Source organism: Protomyctophum parallelum (genome assembly GCF_964188405.1).
Source record: "Protomyctophum parallelum genome assembly, chromosome: 2".
Lineage (NCBI taxonomy): Eukaryota > Metazoa > Chordata > Actinopteri > Myctophiformes > Myctophidae > Protomyctophum > Protomyctophum parallelum.
The window spans coordinates 42,005,099-42,019,561 of record NC_139699.1 but is presented as its reverse complement, the minus strand read 5'-3'; the positions used below and the strand labels follow the sequence as shown (position 1 = coordinate 42,019,561).

Genomic DNA, 14,463 nt, shown 5'->3' with positions numbered 1-14,463 from the left:
GAGGGTGCTCTGAATTTAAAAGAAAAGTATTAATAGTTTTGCTCATTTATGGACCAGTGGCCTTTAAATAAGGATATTGCTTCTTTTTTTTCCAGTTTTGTTATTGAGCCTTTGACCAAAATAGTTTAGTTTGCAAATAGTTTATTCAATGTGCAAAAGTCACGTAATGTTTCCCTTGTGATTGATGGATGCTGTTGCCAAGTGAATGAATGATGTACATACATCTGGCAATTCCTGGCTCTTTTGCTTTTTAATATGCCTATAACTCTAATTTATAAGAATGCAAATTGTGACTATATATATGTATACATAGCCTACAGAGTGTGTGTGTATAATATATTATATATATATATATATATATATATATATATATATACACACATACATACACACAAAACAGCAATTGTCTAAAATTCATTAAACATACAGTACAAAGACGGTTGTGTTTTTATTGTGTTTTCAGCAGCTCTTCATAACATAACTGTATTCGTGCACATATTTGCCGTGCCTTCGCTGTGGACTCGTGCCAGTTTTCACATGGCTGTACAATACAGGTTTGTTAGCAGCCTGTTTCAGTGTGCGATTCAGCAGCTTGGCATCGGAGCCGAGCAAAGGGAAGTCTGTGGATATTAAAGATGTGTATCTGTGATGATGGACAGAAAACACTCTACGAAGGGAGAACACCTTTTAACTTTATTTTTGTTCATCGGTGTAATGCTAATGTAATGAACATAGTCATACCCACCTATACTGTACCTACTGCATGGTGTTGTTACGGAAGGGACTAACTCAGACGACACAAATAGCTGCATAAGCATATTGATAACCATGTCTACTACTGTACTGTATCAGAGGGACTGACTGTACAATATGATATGAGATGCAAGCGGGTTCCTGCTCATTCTGTTCTTATGGTTTCCATAATCTACTAGGGACGTCATAGATCTACTGTCCTATTGTATATATACCTCTGTGTGTGTAATAAACTTCAGAATGCATGGCGGCTAACTGTGTCTGACATGTGTTCCTCCACGCCTGCGACTAGGGATGGAGCTCGATAACCGATACCCGAAATAATCCGATAACAAGCTTGCGTACCCGGTATCAATAAGCTTTGGGCTTATCAAGCCTGTTATGGAGCATAGTATGGCCCATGACGTCATGTTGAAACAATCAAGACCAGAGGCGATCAAGAAATAAGTGTAATAATCCATGCTGGCACAAACATTTCGGTCTAAAAGTGTATTGATACTTGCCAGCCAACCAGTGCTGCTCGGGTAAACAAAATGACGCTTTAAAAGTGACCAGTTAACAGTTTCTATAATATTATTTTATTGATAAAAAAAGGTCAATTGCCTTCCATCTAGTAGGCCCTAGTAAAAGATACTGGTTCTCTTCAGAATGTATTGTCATCTCCCGTCTTTCCACTGTGGAATCTCGAACCAATAATTCTGGGACAAATGTGCCTTGTTATTTACATACAGTAGAGTGCTCAACTTGTGGTGTTGGCTTGTTTACATGCCTTTTGTCTGAGTTCAGATCCTGGGTCACACCTAAGGATTTTACATGCTAGAAGATAAACAATGGATCAAAGCTACAGTGATCTACCTTCCAGGGAGTGGCCAAATGCCAGTCTGGATCAATGTGTATTGGGACTCTTGATAACCAAGTTGATTTCAATGTAACTGGGTCAGTATGGCCAGTCACTACCTTGTGGCTGGTCAAGGCCAGCGTGAGCCTATGCTGTATGCTGCTAAATAAACACCAGGAACATCTCTGATCTGCTGTCGTGCTGTGTCGGCGTGTCACAATTCTCTTCTGCTCTCCAGTTTTTGGTTAAGTCTCTGCAGTGTATAATGGTATGAAAATATACCACACCACAAAATAATATAAAATGCTCGATAGTGGGCTCAATAAGAACCTGGATAAGCCTGATCGATAAGGTGATCGTTATCAATAAAAACGAGCTCCATCCCTACCTGCGACTCGCAATGGATCTTCACCCACCACTCAAATGGATTATGAGACTTCTATTATGCCTTGGAGATGGTCGCCCTTTTCATTACATCATTACATATGTAATGTGGCAAACCACAGATTTTCAACATTTGAACTATTAATATACGTTAGAGATGTGTTTAAGTAATACATAAAAAAGTTCCCCCCTTGTTTAGCCTAGAACTGGAGGTGTAGAAACTGTGATCAGTGACATCACAAATATATGCACTCTTTGTGGCTTACAAAGTATAAGATAATGTTTAGTCATTTAACAACAATGCACGATTTTAAATCTAATAACACGTCAATCTAGGGAGACTTCAACACAGCTACGCACAAGTGTTCTTATTTCCCTCTCAAGGAACACCATCTTCTTGGCCTTATCTAATCCCATGGTTCCCAGAATGAATGCCCCCCCTGGGAGCGTGCCGTTATACAAGTGTTTGTTTTCTGTAAAAACAGTAAAAGTGCATGTGTCTGCCAGTGTCTGCTTTGCACAGAGCGCCTGTTATCAGGGGTTGACTGGCATCGCGATTCGCCAGTGTATCGATGGCTAGATCTGGTTTCACTCTTCCAAAACTAACTGAAGCGACTCATTTAATTTGCTATTTCATTTTCATAGTTTTCTCTCCCCACGGAGAGAGCATTATAGCCCTGTTCCAGTGTAGTGCATTAGAGAGTTCTTCTCTCGCTAACGCACTGGACCAGGGCTAAGAGAGAGAGAGAGAGAGTCCTTTAGGCCAGTGGTTCCCAAACCTTTTCATGTCAAGGACCCCCAAATTGACACTAATTAGCCCACGGACCCCCATTTGAAGAGATTTGCCAGGGACCTCTATAAGAGAAGATGTTTACGGCTCCAGCAGTGATTCTCAACCCATTTAATTCCAAGGACCCCCCAGTTTGACATGCATTAGTCTACAGACCCCCCCCCCCCCCCCCCCCCCCCCCCATGTAATGTCATTTCTGTCTCTGGGACCCCCAATTTATATTGTAAAATCAATGTTATTTTAACTCCAAATGGAACCAGTACAGCAGCCTTGTGTACAGAAAAATTGGGTATTGGGTAAGACTGGCGTTATGTATCTTTCAGGACCTTTCACTGCTTCGTCTCAACCATTACTCTATCATGGCTCTGGTCTCAGCCACCGTGGTGTATTTTTTGACATTCCATTTTTCTCCAAAGTTGAATGGGCATCTTTGTAAAGTTAGTGTTAGTAAAAAGCAGGTAAAAGAGTAAATGATCAGACTAACATCAGTCACTCTACCATTCACTGTAGTAGAAGAGGTTAGCAGGTTTCGCAGCTATGGCGGCTCCGGTAGGCTGCAACCATGAGACCCGTTTCTGAATTCGTCAATATACATTTCGGCCGTTTGAAAAATAGCAGATCTACAAGCTCACAATATTACTTTTACTCAAGTACATTTTCGAATATGGGACTTCTACTCATAACCTGAGTACACCTACATTGCAGTATTGATACTATTACTTAAGTGCAACATTTGAGTACTTTTCCCGCCACCGCCCGCGAGTCGTCGTCGTCAGAACGTCCATGGTGTTTCCCGCCACGCGAGGATGGACGGTGACATCACCACCACCGGCGGCGGCTTTGGGAAGCCGCATCAGAAAGGTGTACATGGATCCGATCCTTCCGAACCCCTTCATCCGCCTCCTGGTCTTCCAGCCGCGCTCCTCCACGGCGTACTCCGTGGTCACCGCCTGGTCCAGGGTGAAGGCGGAGTCGCCGCGCACCGCCGCCGTGAACAGGGAACAGTTGCTGTTGTCGTACTGTCCCGCCACGGACGTCCACTGACCCGAGGTCAGGCTGTAGCAGTCCATCACACACAGCAGGAAGTCGTCGCACGGCCCGTTGCGCATCACGTACAACTTGGAACAAACAGAGCACTGCTTTAAATCCCCACAAAGCAGTGGTTCTCATCCTTTTTCATGTGAAGGACCCCCCAAATTGACACGAATTAGCCCCATTTGAAGAGATATGCCGCAGGGACCCCCCCCCCCCCCCCCCCCCCATGAGACAAGATATTTACGGCTCTAGCAGTGATTCTCAACCCGTTTAATTTCAAGGACCCCCCAGTTTGACATGCATTAGTCTACGGACCCCCATTTAATGGCATTTCTATCTCTGTACAATTTATATTGTAAAATCAATGTTAATTTAACTCTGAGAGTGTACTAATTTGTACACTCTCAGAGTTACAGACCCATAAGGGTCCATTTGGTTCCAATAATTTAGCTGCATGGGGAGCCCATGGAACTCCCTCAAGGACCCCTGGGGGTCCCCGGCCGGACCCCACTTCGGGGAACCACTGCCATATACAGTAGAACAAGAGTATAAAGTACAATGAACAATTATTTAGTGTGGTTAAAACATGGTTGGATTATTCGTTACTGTGTTTTGTCAAATACATCACAACTATAAGCCCCAGCAATAATTTATAATAACGTATCATCGGTCTCAGAATACACATCATTATTTTACTGGGCAGTCATCAGAGGTGTCGGTTCCTGCTCCCTTCCCTTCATGTAGAACAAAATGTTAAACAAAAAAAAGAACAGTCCATTACAGAGAAATGGTGGCATGGAACTCATTACGTATTTTTTAATTTAATTCTTTTTCTGAGACCTTTTTGAGAAAAGGATATAGTGGTTTTTGTTCACTCAGGAGATGTAAAGGAGACATCCCATCCCTGTCCCCAGTTAACCCTCGGGGTGAAAAAAAACCTTAGGTTTCGTTTTTGGCAAGGTGGCCCAGCCTTCATCCAATCAGGATAGAGAGGGGCCTTCCACCAATCATGATCGAGCGGGGGCGGGCCTTGGTGTGTGTGCTGTTGGCCTATCACGTCTCTCCCCACTGTTGTGCGTGCATGTGCACGGGGTGCATACTTAGTTTAGACTAGTCATTGGTTAGACATGGGTTAAGGTTAGGTTTAGGTGTGCTGCCCCGTGGGAGGTTAGGGTTAGGGTGAGGGTTTGAGATAGGTTGTAGTTGTAGGACTAATGACTGGTCTAACCTATGACTAGTCTAAACCAAAAACTGTCTAAACTAAGTACTACCGCGGGGCGGACAGAGGGGGTTTTCCAAATCACCCAAATCATGTCATGAGGTGGTGTTTTGTTTTTGATGATGTGCTAGACGCTAGAGAACCCAGGAAGAGTATAGCTGCTGTGAGGATCTAATAAAGACATCAAATCAAACCTTGTCCTGGTGTGCCACCATGCGATGCCCATAGCTCTGCGGGCGAACGAGCACCGTGACCAGCACCCAGCGGTCCGTTTGGGGCACGTACTCGTGGATCTCCGTGGCGCCATGAGCCCTCCAGAGGCAGACGAAGATCCTGTTCATGGCCTTGGTGGAGGGCACGGACGCCACTGGGCAGGGCAGCTGAGACATGAAGCTCCAGCTGGCGTCAGACACGCTGTACCTTTTGGGGTGGGCGATATATATCAAGCAGTATCATCACGATAGATGATGTTATCACAATCCTTTTGTGTGCGGTCAAGACAGAACAGAATTTGGCTAACGAAACAGTCATTCTACAAAAGTATAATTCAAGGTATAACTGCAAATCATAGAATGTGCATTCACTGTATCCGGATCAGTGTTGTTCAAGTTACTTTTAAAAAGTAATTAGTTATAGAATCAGGATATATACGATATCTCTGAATATCATATCACGATATGATATTCATCACCATATCGCACCCACCCCTACCTCTCCACGGACGACATGGCCTTGCGCTCGTACTCCCCTCCCAGGGCGTAGAGGCAGCCCTCGTGTCCTATCAGAGTAAGGTTGTAGCGTAGCTGCCGCGGACCGGGGATGGCGGACCAGCCGTTACTGGCCGGGTCGTAGCAGAAGCCGCCCTGCACCACCTTCTTGCTGACGTCGTGCACACCGCCCACGATGTACAGTCTGTTGTCGTGGACGGTAACGCCTAGAGGTGGGCAAAAACAAAAAAAAGATTCAGTGATATATCGTGATGCTGTGGTATTAAAATCGAATCGCCAAGTTCAAATCGATTTTTACAGTTGTGTATGTATGTATTTATTTTGTATTTATTTTTGTCCATGTCAGAAAGACTGACTGACGTTATTTGGCCTCCTCCAGGGACCAGGCCATCGGCCTTCACACTCATTCGGTACGAGCTATCTCATCTACGCCCTCATTCCCACAGTGCAATTCAGGCGGCCTTCTTTAGAAGCCTCAGCTCACTACTCATTCTCCATGCTGAGCTGACAAGCAGCTCGTGCAGCGTCTGCGTGAAAATGTCCCCCACCTCCCCGGCCTCCTCTCTGTAGTTCTTAGTCCAGGGGTTATGGGATATTATTGTATTGTTTGCGATTGTGAAGATTCATTGTGTTGATGTGTTGTTACTGTGTATTGTTGTATCTTTGGCTCTGCTCTGGGGGGTTGTTGATATCAGAGCTGTGTCTCGGTGCACAGATAATCGAGATATCAAATGTGATAGCAGACCTGTGTCTCGGTACTCAGATTATCTGATAATCACATGAGCAGAGCCAGTGAGCCACGCCGCCATACTAACATGCAATAGCTTTGCAATAAAATGGTTTATGGTCAATCTGAGCTGAAGTGTGTCAATGAAATAAGAATCGCAATATAAATCAAATCGGCAGGTATCGATATGGTATCGGCAGGTATCGATATGATATCGGCAGGTATCGATATGGTATCGGCAGGTATCGATATGGTATCGGCAGGTATCGATATGGTATCGGCAGGTATCGATATGGTATCGGCAGGTATCGATATGATATCGGCAGGTATCGATATGGTATCGGCAGGTATCGATATGGTATCGGCAGGTATCGATATGGTATCGGCAGGTATCGATATGATATCGGCAGGTATCGATATGGTATCGATATGGTATCGTCAGGTATCGATATGATATCGGCAGGTATCGATATGTTATCGGCAGGTATCGATATGGTATCGGCAGATATCGATATGGTATCGGCAGGTATCGGCAGGTCAGTGAGTCGTCCCACCCACCCCTACCTGCCATGGTGGTGCTAGCGCTCATGGGCAGATCGGTCAGGGCCTTCCACTCTCCTCCGTTGCTCTCCTCGTCCAAATAAAACACCGTCCTCTGGCAGCCCTTCAGCGCCTGGGTGGTCGGCGAATGGGTGCACACCGCCGCATAGCTGCTGGGAGCCAGAGACTCCACGTATTGGACCAGCTCTGCCGGCAAGGCGCCGAGGTGCTCCCGCAGGTCCCGGTACATGTCCCTGACGAACAGAGCGGCGCTGTGGGACAGCTCCCACAGGCCGAAGGTGGCCGCTGTGTGGAGCATGAGCAGACAGTTGTCGGAGTCGATGCTGTGGATCAGGTGCTCGGTGAGCGCTCCCACCTGGAGGAACGCGGCGCACTCGATGGCCGCCACGATCTGGTCGCCGCCCTGCAGCACATGGAATAAAGCTATAAGTAAAAATCTCATGACTGACACAGACACAGACAGACCCCCGCTCCCAAGGGAAGACAGAGTGTTAATTTCATCGACTAAAACTAAGACGAAAAATGTTCGTCGACTACCTTTTTTCACTGATGGAAACTAAATAGAAACTAAATGAAAACTAAGCCATGATGACTAAGACTAAATATACTGACAATTTCGTCAACAAATAAAAACTAGACTAAAATGTTAGGAAGGGACTAGTGGAGATGAGATCCAGTATACAAGTCATTTTACACTTGGTTGCAGGCTGAAATTAGCAGATCTACGAGCTTTTAGATCGGCTATTTTCAGCAAGAGTAAAAACAGTCATTACGACGGCAATAATAAAAATAAAAATAAATTGTCGACTAAATCAACTGTAGATTTAGTCGACTGAAATCGCATGACATTTAGTCGACTAAAACTAGACTAACGACAAAACATTCCAGTTGACTAAAATGAGACTAAAAGTAAATGAAAACTATTCAAGAGACTAATGACTGAAACTAAAATGGAAATTTATTTCCAAAACAACACTGCACTGCACACAGACTGTGGTGGAAACAGAGCTACACTTTCTAACCACCTGCCCACTGACTATACCAATAGATCAGAGACACATATGGGCTATATATCTTGCTATATCTTGCTATATCCCTAAAGTTATTTGCCTTTTTTTTTTACTATTTAAAAAAAACCTTTTAAAGGACAAATTTAGTTTTTTTCAACCAAGGTTCATGTTTTAGGTTGTTATTAGAGAAACTAAAAGATGAGTGTTCTTTTTTTTCATTTGCTGCTTTCTTTCGTTTTAGGGATTTTAGCTGTTTTTGACAGGGGGCATTCGAACATGGGGCTAAATATGTATTTTTTACAACATTTTATAGCGATTTCTTTTTTAATTATTTACTATAGTCCTAATAAACCCCTGGAAATTTCATCTGGCCACAAAACATCACGAGATCTACTGAATGTGTCAAACTGACATTGAGCCTATGACACAGTAGACTACCTTCACATTCAGTAGATCCTGTGATTTATTTGTGGCCAGATGTAATTTCCTGGGGTTTATTAGGGCTATAGTAAATAATAAAAAAATAAATCTCCATAATATTTTGTAAAAAAATACATATTTTGCCCCATGCTCGAATGCCCCCGCCCCCCTGTACAAAACAGCTAAAATCCCTAAAACGAAAGAAAGCAGCAAATGGAAAAAAAAGAACACTCATCTTTTACTTTCTCTAATAACAAACTAAAACATGAAAAAAACTAAAGTTGTCCTTTAAAATAGTTCAAATAGCTGATCTACAAGCTCACAACATGTAGATGTAGATCAGCTAGTAGAAATATTTTAAAATGATTTTCAAAATAGTAAAAAATGGCAAATAAGTTTAGGGATAAGGGATAAGGGTGGCGCAAGATGGAGACCTACAGTATACTTCCCACAGATTACTATGATCAATGACAAAAAAAAACATGCAGCAAGATGTGTGAACTGTTGCGACAAAAGAAGGTTAGCCAATGGAATACAACCACCCTAAGGACTACGTCTACTATCGGTACCGCTGGACCTTGCACATGTAAAACAGAGCTGGTACCTTTAAACAGATCTTAAATCTGAGTTGTTCTGTATACTATTTAAATAGTATGATGTATGATGCAATGTGACATTGCTCCGTTTACAAAATGCTGTATACCCCCTCCAACTGTACTTTCCCCATTTCCAACAGTTTTTATTGTATTGTGACGCTGTGAAGCTTCTGAACGTGTATTCTATTACTAGTTTAACAACTTATAACAACAAATATCCTTTATAATCTTAAAATGACTAATGACAGAAAATAGCCGATCTACAACAGCCGATCCATAACATGTCGCAGCGTGACGTGTTGTCAGCTTGTAGATCGGCTATTTTCGGTGCGCAACATGTCGTCTATATAGAAGACATGCTTGCATGGCTTCTATGGAATCCAAATGACGGAAATCAGTCGTGGGGGCGAGTACTTGAGAACTTTAATCCATGCCTGCAGGACGGGCCGTTCGCCGCGCAGGACGCACAGCGCCTGCAGGAAGCCCAGGGCGCCCACGCCCCGCAGACAGATCTCCTCCTGGCGGGACTCCCTCATCCCCGACCGGAAGAGGGCCCGGAAGTACTCGCAGCCGTGACCCAGGAGGGCTCTGTCCACCTCGAAAATGCTGTCGTCCACTCTCACCCTCAGGCTTTCCGGCCTCTCCGTGAGTGAGTGCTGCACAATTAATTAAAAAAGATCGAGATCTAGATTCAGACATGCACTTTTGCGATTTAATTTCTAAATTTGAGCAGAAATGGTGCAGGAACTAGTTAAGCTGTCCAATTCATTACTCTTGTGTTTTTGCTACAAGAGAGAGACTTTAAGAGAGGTTTAAGTCGAGCACTTGTTGATGTTGTCTGTTTAAAGCCACTGCCGTAGTTATGGCTCCAGCGGTGACACATTTTGAATGTAGTAATGTTTAGCAACTTACAGATACAATACATATTTTCATGGATAAAATGAGAATCGTGTGAGAATCGTGATCTCAAATCTTGTGGACTATAAAAATCGAGATTCACATTTGAGCGAGAATCGTGCAGCACTACCGGTGAGTTGGGCGCCTTGCAGTGGACCTCCGGATCCCGCTGGCTGCCAGCCTCCTCTGAGCCCGGGCAGCTGCTCACCTCCATCACTTCACAGGCAAAGATCTTCATTACGACGCAACCCCACACACACACACACCCCACCCACCCACCCACCCACCCACCCCCACACACACACACACACACACACACACACACACACACACACACACACACACACACACACACACACACACACACACACACACACACACACACACACACACACACACACACACACACACACACACAGAAAACGCACCCAGAGGATGATTCGAAATATCTAAATCCTAGAAAGATTCCATAATACGTCCTTTGGGCATCACCGGCAACCATGCAGCGTGAATGCTGCCAGTCCAGTCCAGTCCAGAGCAGAGCAGATGCACGAGCTTAACTGTATCGACTGTTTGTATTCTGTGTCCACGCCGGCTATACTAGAATAGACCAGCTCTATACATAGAACCGTTGTACATTAGGATGACATGCAGTCGAGGAAGGGCAGGCAGACACCAGAGTTCACCCTCTCACTGAAAGAGGAGATGGAATATGACAGTCAGGGGCCAGAGAGGAGGCATTGTACTGAAAGAGGAGATGGAATAAATATGACAGTCAGGGGCCAAAGGAGGCATTTTACACTTAATGTGCCGATGATTGATGGCTCTTTGTGTGTCTGTGGTGGCCTGGGGAATCACAGCGGAAAATACTGTCCTTGGATGGACGGACGTCTAAAAATATCGACCTATAACAATAGGTTGTTCTCTGAGGTTATTATTATAAATACCAATACTTCAACAGCCAAGCTTCATTTCTTTTTTATCAGAGATGAATCCGTGCACTAAGCACTTAAAAGGGCTTAAAAACAAAGACACCTGAAAGACACCTTTACGTGGTCCCAAAATAATCCTATTTGAACCCCCCCCCTAATGGAACTACGCATGTACAGTATACTTTATAGTGCTATGTCTACATAAAATACTATCTAAGTCTACATAAAATGTCGGGGCTAGGGCAAGTGCTACGGGCCATGATGGAGTCTGAAGAGGTGGGTTTTCAGACTACGGCGGAAGATGGAGACGGAGTGAATCTGCAGTTCTGATTGTAATAGGAAGTGCATTCCATAGTTTTGGAGCCAGAAGGGAGAAGAGTTTGGGACGTGTGGAGCGTTGTCCCTGCAGTGTTTTTAGTGATGGTACTTCCAGCTTCCCTGCGTTGGCTGATCTGAGTGCGCGGGAGGGTTTGTAGGGTTCGATCATACTTGCAAGATATGGGGGAGCCATACCTTTGGTTGCTTTGAATGCCAGCATCAGAGTTTTGACAAGGAGTTGAGGCATTACATTTAGTTTGACTCTGTTAAATATTGTGAAAATAGTTTGGCCAGTTAATTTTTTTATAAAATGCTTTGTTGATTACTTTTGATGCAGTATAAGGGCCTATATTTATCATTTAATTTGTATTTAATTATTTTTTGGTATTAAAAAGGTATTAATGTCCAATTAAGGGACAGCTATCAAACCAGTACAGTCCTGCAGGGAGCTCACCTATAGACGAGAACCTGGACTCTGAACCTGAACTCTGAACACAGACGCTGTCTGTCACAGAGCAGTCACAGAGCAGGTTCTTCTGTCTGAGGAGGCACAGATCCTTCGACGCGTGTGTGCAGCAGAATGCTGTACATGTTCTACCAGTCAGCAATGGCAATTAAGTGTCCTTTACCAGTCATGAGTGATGGACAAGGATGCCAAGCGGCTGAACAAACTGGTGAAGAAGGCTGGCTGGCTCAGTAGGCTACTGGGGAGAGGCCGGACTCACTGGACTGCAGCAGTCTGTTGTGGAGAGATGCACACAAAATAAGATGAGACTCAAGTAAATGTATTCTATGTTAATTTGTAGTCCAGTGGTGTATATATGTAGGCTGTGTATGTTGTTATGTTGCTGTATGTTGTGTTGTGTGAAAAACCAATAAAAACAATGTAACAATATGTTATAAGATATATTATATTATAATATAATATAATATAATATAATATAATAATTATATTATTATATTAGTCCATAGTCTTATGAAGAACCTTAGTCGATCAATTAGTCTTTAGTCTTAGTCAACAAAATTAACACTGGGAGCTATGCACACAAAATAAGATGCGGGCCATAATGGACAATGTGAGTCATCCTCTCCACAATATCTTGGCAGAAAAGTGGTCGCAAATATCTGTTCCGTTCTTTGACGTGTAAGAACAAACGATTCAAGAACACTTTTGTATCAACAGCAACCAGGCTCTTTAACTTTCCAACTTTTTGTTTTTAGTTATTGATGGGTCTATAATGTGCAATATCCACTGACACCTTTTTAATTATTTGTTATGCTTATTCATTATATATTCTTATATTTATATTTCTTTTCACTTTTTTTTAAATGTATTTTTAACCTTGAGGATCATCTGAATTTCTCCTTGGGGAACAATAAAGTATCTATCTATCCATCCATCCATGATCCATCCATGATAATCATGTGGGGGACCCCCTGAGGATCATTAGAACCTGAGACCCACAGGTTGAGAACCACTGATTTAGCCTATAGTTACTCACTGATGAAGGTTTTTAATCTAAAATGTGTAGTTGTGTCCCTGGCCTGTCCATGAATGGAGTTGGCCAGCCAGTCAACCATTAGACTAGAGTCTGTACAGCTGGGAAGTATTTCAGAGTTCCACTCACTGCCATGCAGGGCACAACTCCAGCTGTTTCCTATCATTCCTCCTCCTATCATCATGGACATCTGTTTTGGACTAAACTTTGATCGTGGGTGCAAGAATATATGTGTAATAGCCTACTTCTATTTTCAGAGTCCGAAGAAGAAGATGAGTTGAAGACTGATCATATATTTCACCTGTCCACGTCTTAATTGTTTTGTATTTTTGAGGGGTGCTAGCGTCTCCTAGACACAGGTTTAATGTTGTTTTAAAAACGCCATTAACAATGAAGGGAAAATGTCTTTATTGGCATTTGTTTGTGTTGGCACCGTTTGTTTTACATCACCTAATCCCTAATCAACATGAGTTACAATTTAATTAGCGCCCCCCCACCCCACAACACAGGTGTGATTTTTTTTTGTATTGTTTTACCTAAATTTAACAGCCTCAAACCCAGTACTGTGCAGTCCAATTTCCCTGAAGGGCCCCTGAGAGCCAAGGGCCCCTGCCCCACCGACCTAATAGCCAATTTGGCTCTGGACGGACTCCTGGAAACCTGCTGGCAGTGTAGCACTGAAATGGCAATCTCGAGCTCTGCAGGAACCTAAGCCCTTTTGAAGGAGCTGGTTCACCGCATATCCCCATTGGTGTCATATGGATTATGGAGCAATCATTTTCAATTTAGCCTCGTTGATAAATTGATCCATCTGAATAACATGTATAGGACGAAAACATGGTTGGTCAATTGACTTTAACAATAAAACATGTACAGGAGGACAATCCAGGAGAAAAAAATGGGGACCCCAAAAAAAGCTTGGGTGTCTCTCTCCTCCTCCAGAGAGGCCTGGCTTTTTGGGGGTCCCAATTTTTTTTTTATCCCACGATTTTGCAACCCCCTGGCCAGACATTGCACATGGAAGGAACACGTTATCCAGATTCTGGTGTGATAGACCTGGAGATTCCTGTAGCCTGAGAGTCAAAAAACACAAAAAAAAATATATTTTTTTTTCCTCATCCAATGATCAGGCGTTTATTATGTTACATACATTAAGGGCCACTTTGTAAATATATATAATATTTTACCCACCACCTGGGGGACCAGCAGTATTTCTGGGGCCATGTATGCATGCCCCTCCTCCTATGTAGGCGAAAGTGAGGCGTCCTTGATGCAGCGCATGGAGGGTCTGCCGGGTGTAGCCAAGAGCTGTGGCCACGCCCCTGACTCTTAAAGGGGAGGAGTTTTGTAATCCAGCCAAACCTTGATTGTCCTAGTGGTTAGGTTCCGGGGGGTCCCTTTTATCCCACAATTTTGCAACCCCGCCGGACATAGCGCGTGGAAGGAACACGCTATTCCGACCAGTTCCTTTCCTCTCCATCAGGCTGGCCAGGGGGAGGTAGTTTAGAGACCAGGATTACCAGGGGGGGGGGGGGGGGGGGAGGATGATCGCAAAATATAGTCTCATCACCTATGAAACGCACAGGAGAAGCTGTTTGAGAGGGGCCTGTAAATGTAGATTAAATTAGCAAAGAATCAGAAATTTCTTCTTTAGCTCAAGATAATCAAGTGCTTGTATATATATATATATATACACAATACATTGGTGACGATTGACATGATGATGGTGATTAGGAACGATGATTTTAAACTATAA

The 14,463-nt window shown here is 43.6% G+C and overlaps 1 protein-coding gene and 1 long non-coding RNA gene across 2 annotated transcripts; one reads left to right on the top strand and one right to left on the bottom strand.

Moving 5' to 3' along the window:
- Positions 1-452: 452 nt before the first annotated feature.
- LOC310853865 lies at positions 453-2,872 on the top strand. Its single transcript, XR_014568846.1, has 3 exons — positions 453-972; positions 2,188-2,244; positions 2,328-2,872. It is a non-coding gene; the product is annotated as an uncharacterized lncRNA (long non-coding RNA).
- Positions 2,873-2,963: 91 nt separating this feature from the next.
- Positions 2,964-10,218, bottom strand: kbtbd13a (kelch repeat and BTB domain containing 13a). The gene is made up of 7 exons (XM_083759302.1): positions 10,062-10,218; positions 9,476-9,717; positions 8,058-8,071; positions 7,039-7,458; positions 5,731-5,953; positions 5,214-5,439; positions 2,964-3,883 (listed from the first exon to the last, which is right to left on the bottom strand). The coding sequence occupies exons 1-7, from the start codon at positions 10,194-10,196 to the stop codon at positions 3,482-3,484; spliced, it is 1,662 nt and encodes a 553-aa protein (XP_083615428.1). The 5' UTR covers positions 10,197-10,218; the 3' UTR covers positions 2,964-3,481.
- Between the last annotated feature and the right edge of the window lie 4,245 nt (positions 10,219-14,463).

Bases quoted from the DNA above. Each gene is read 5' to 3' on its own strand.
- kbtbd13a (XM_083759302.1), bottom strand. From the start codon at position 10,196: ATGAAGATCTTTGCCTGTGAAGTGATGGAGGTGAGCAGCTGCCCGGGC. The intron at 9,718-10,061 runs GTGAATCTCGAT...TTAATTGTGCAG, and splicing joins TGCACGATTCTCGCTCAAAT to CACTCACTCACGGAGAGGCC. The intron at 5,954-7,038 runs GTAGGGGTGGGT...GCCCACCTCTAG, and splicing joins CGCTAGCACCACCATGGCAG to GCGTTACCGTCCACGACAAC.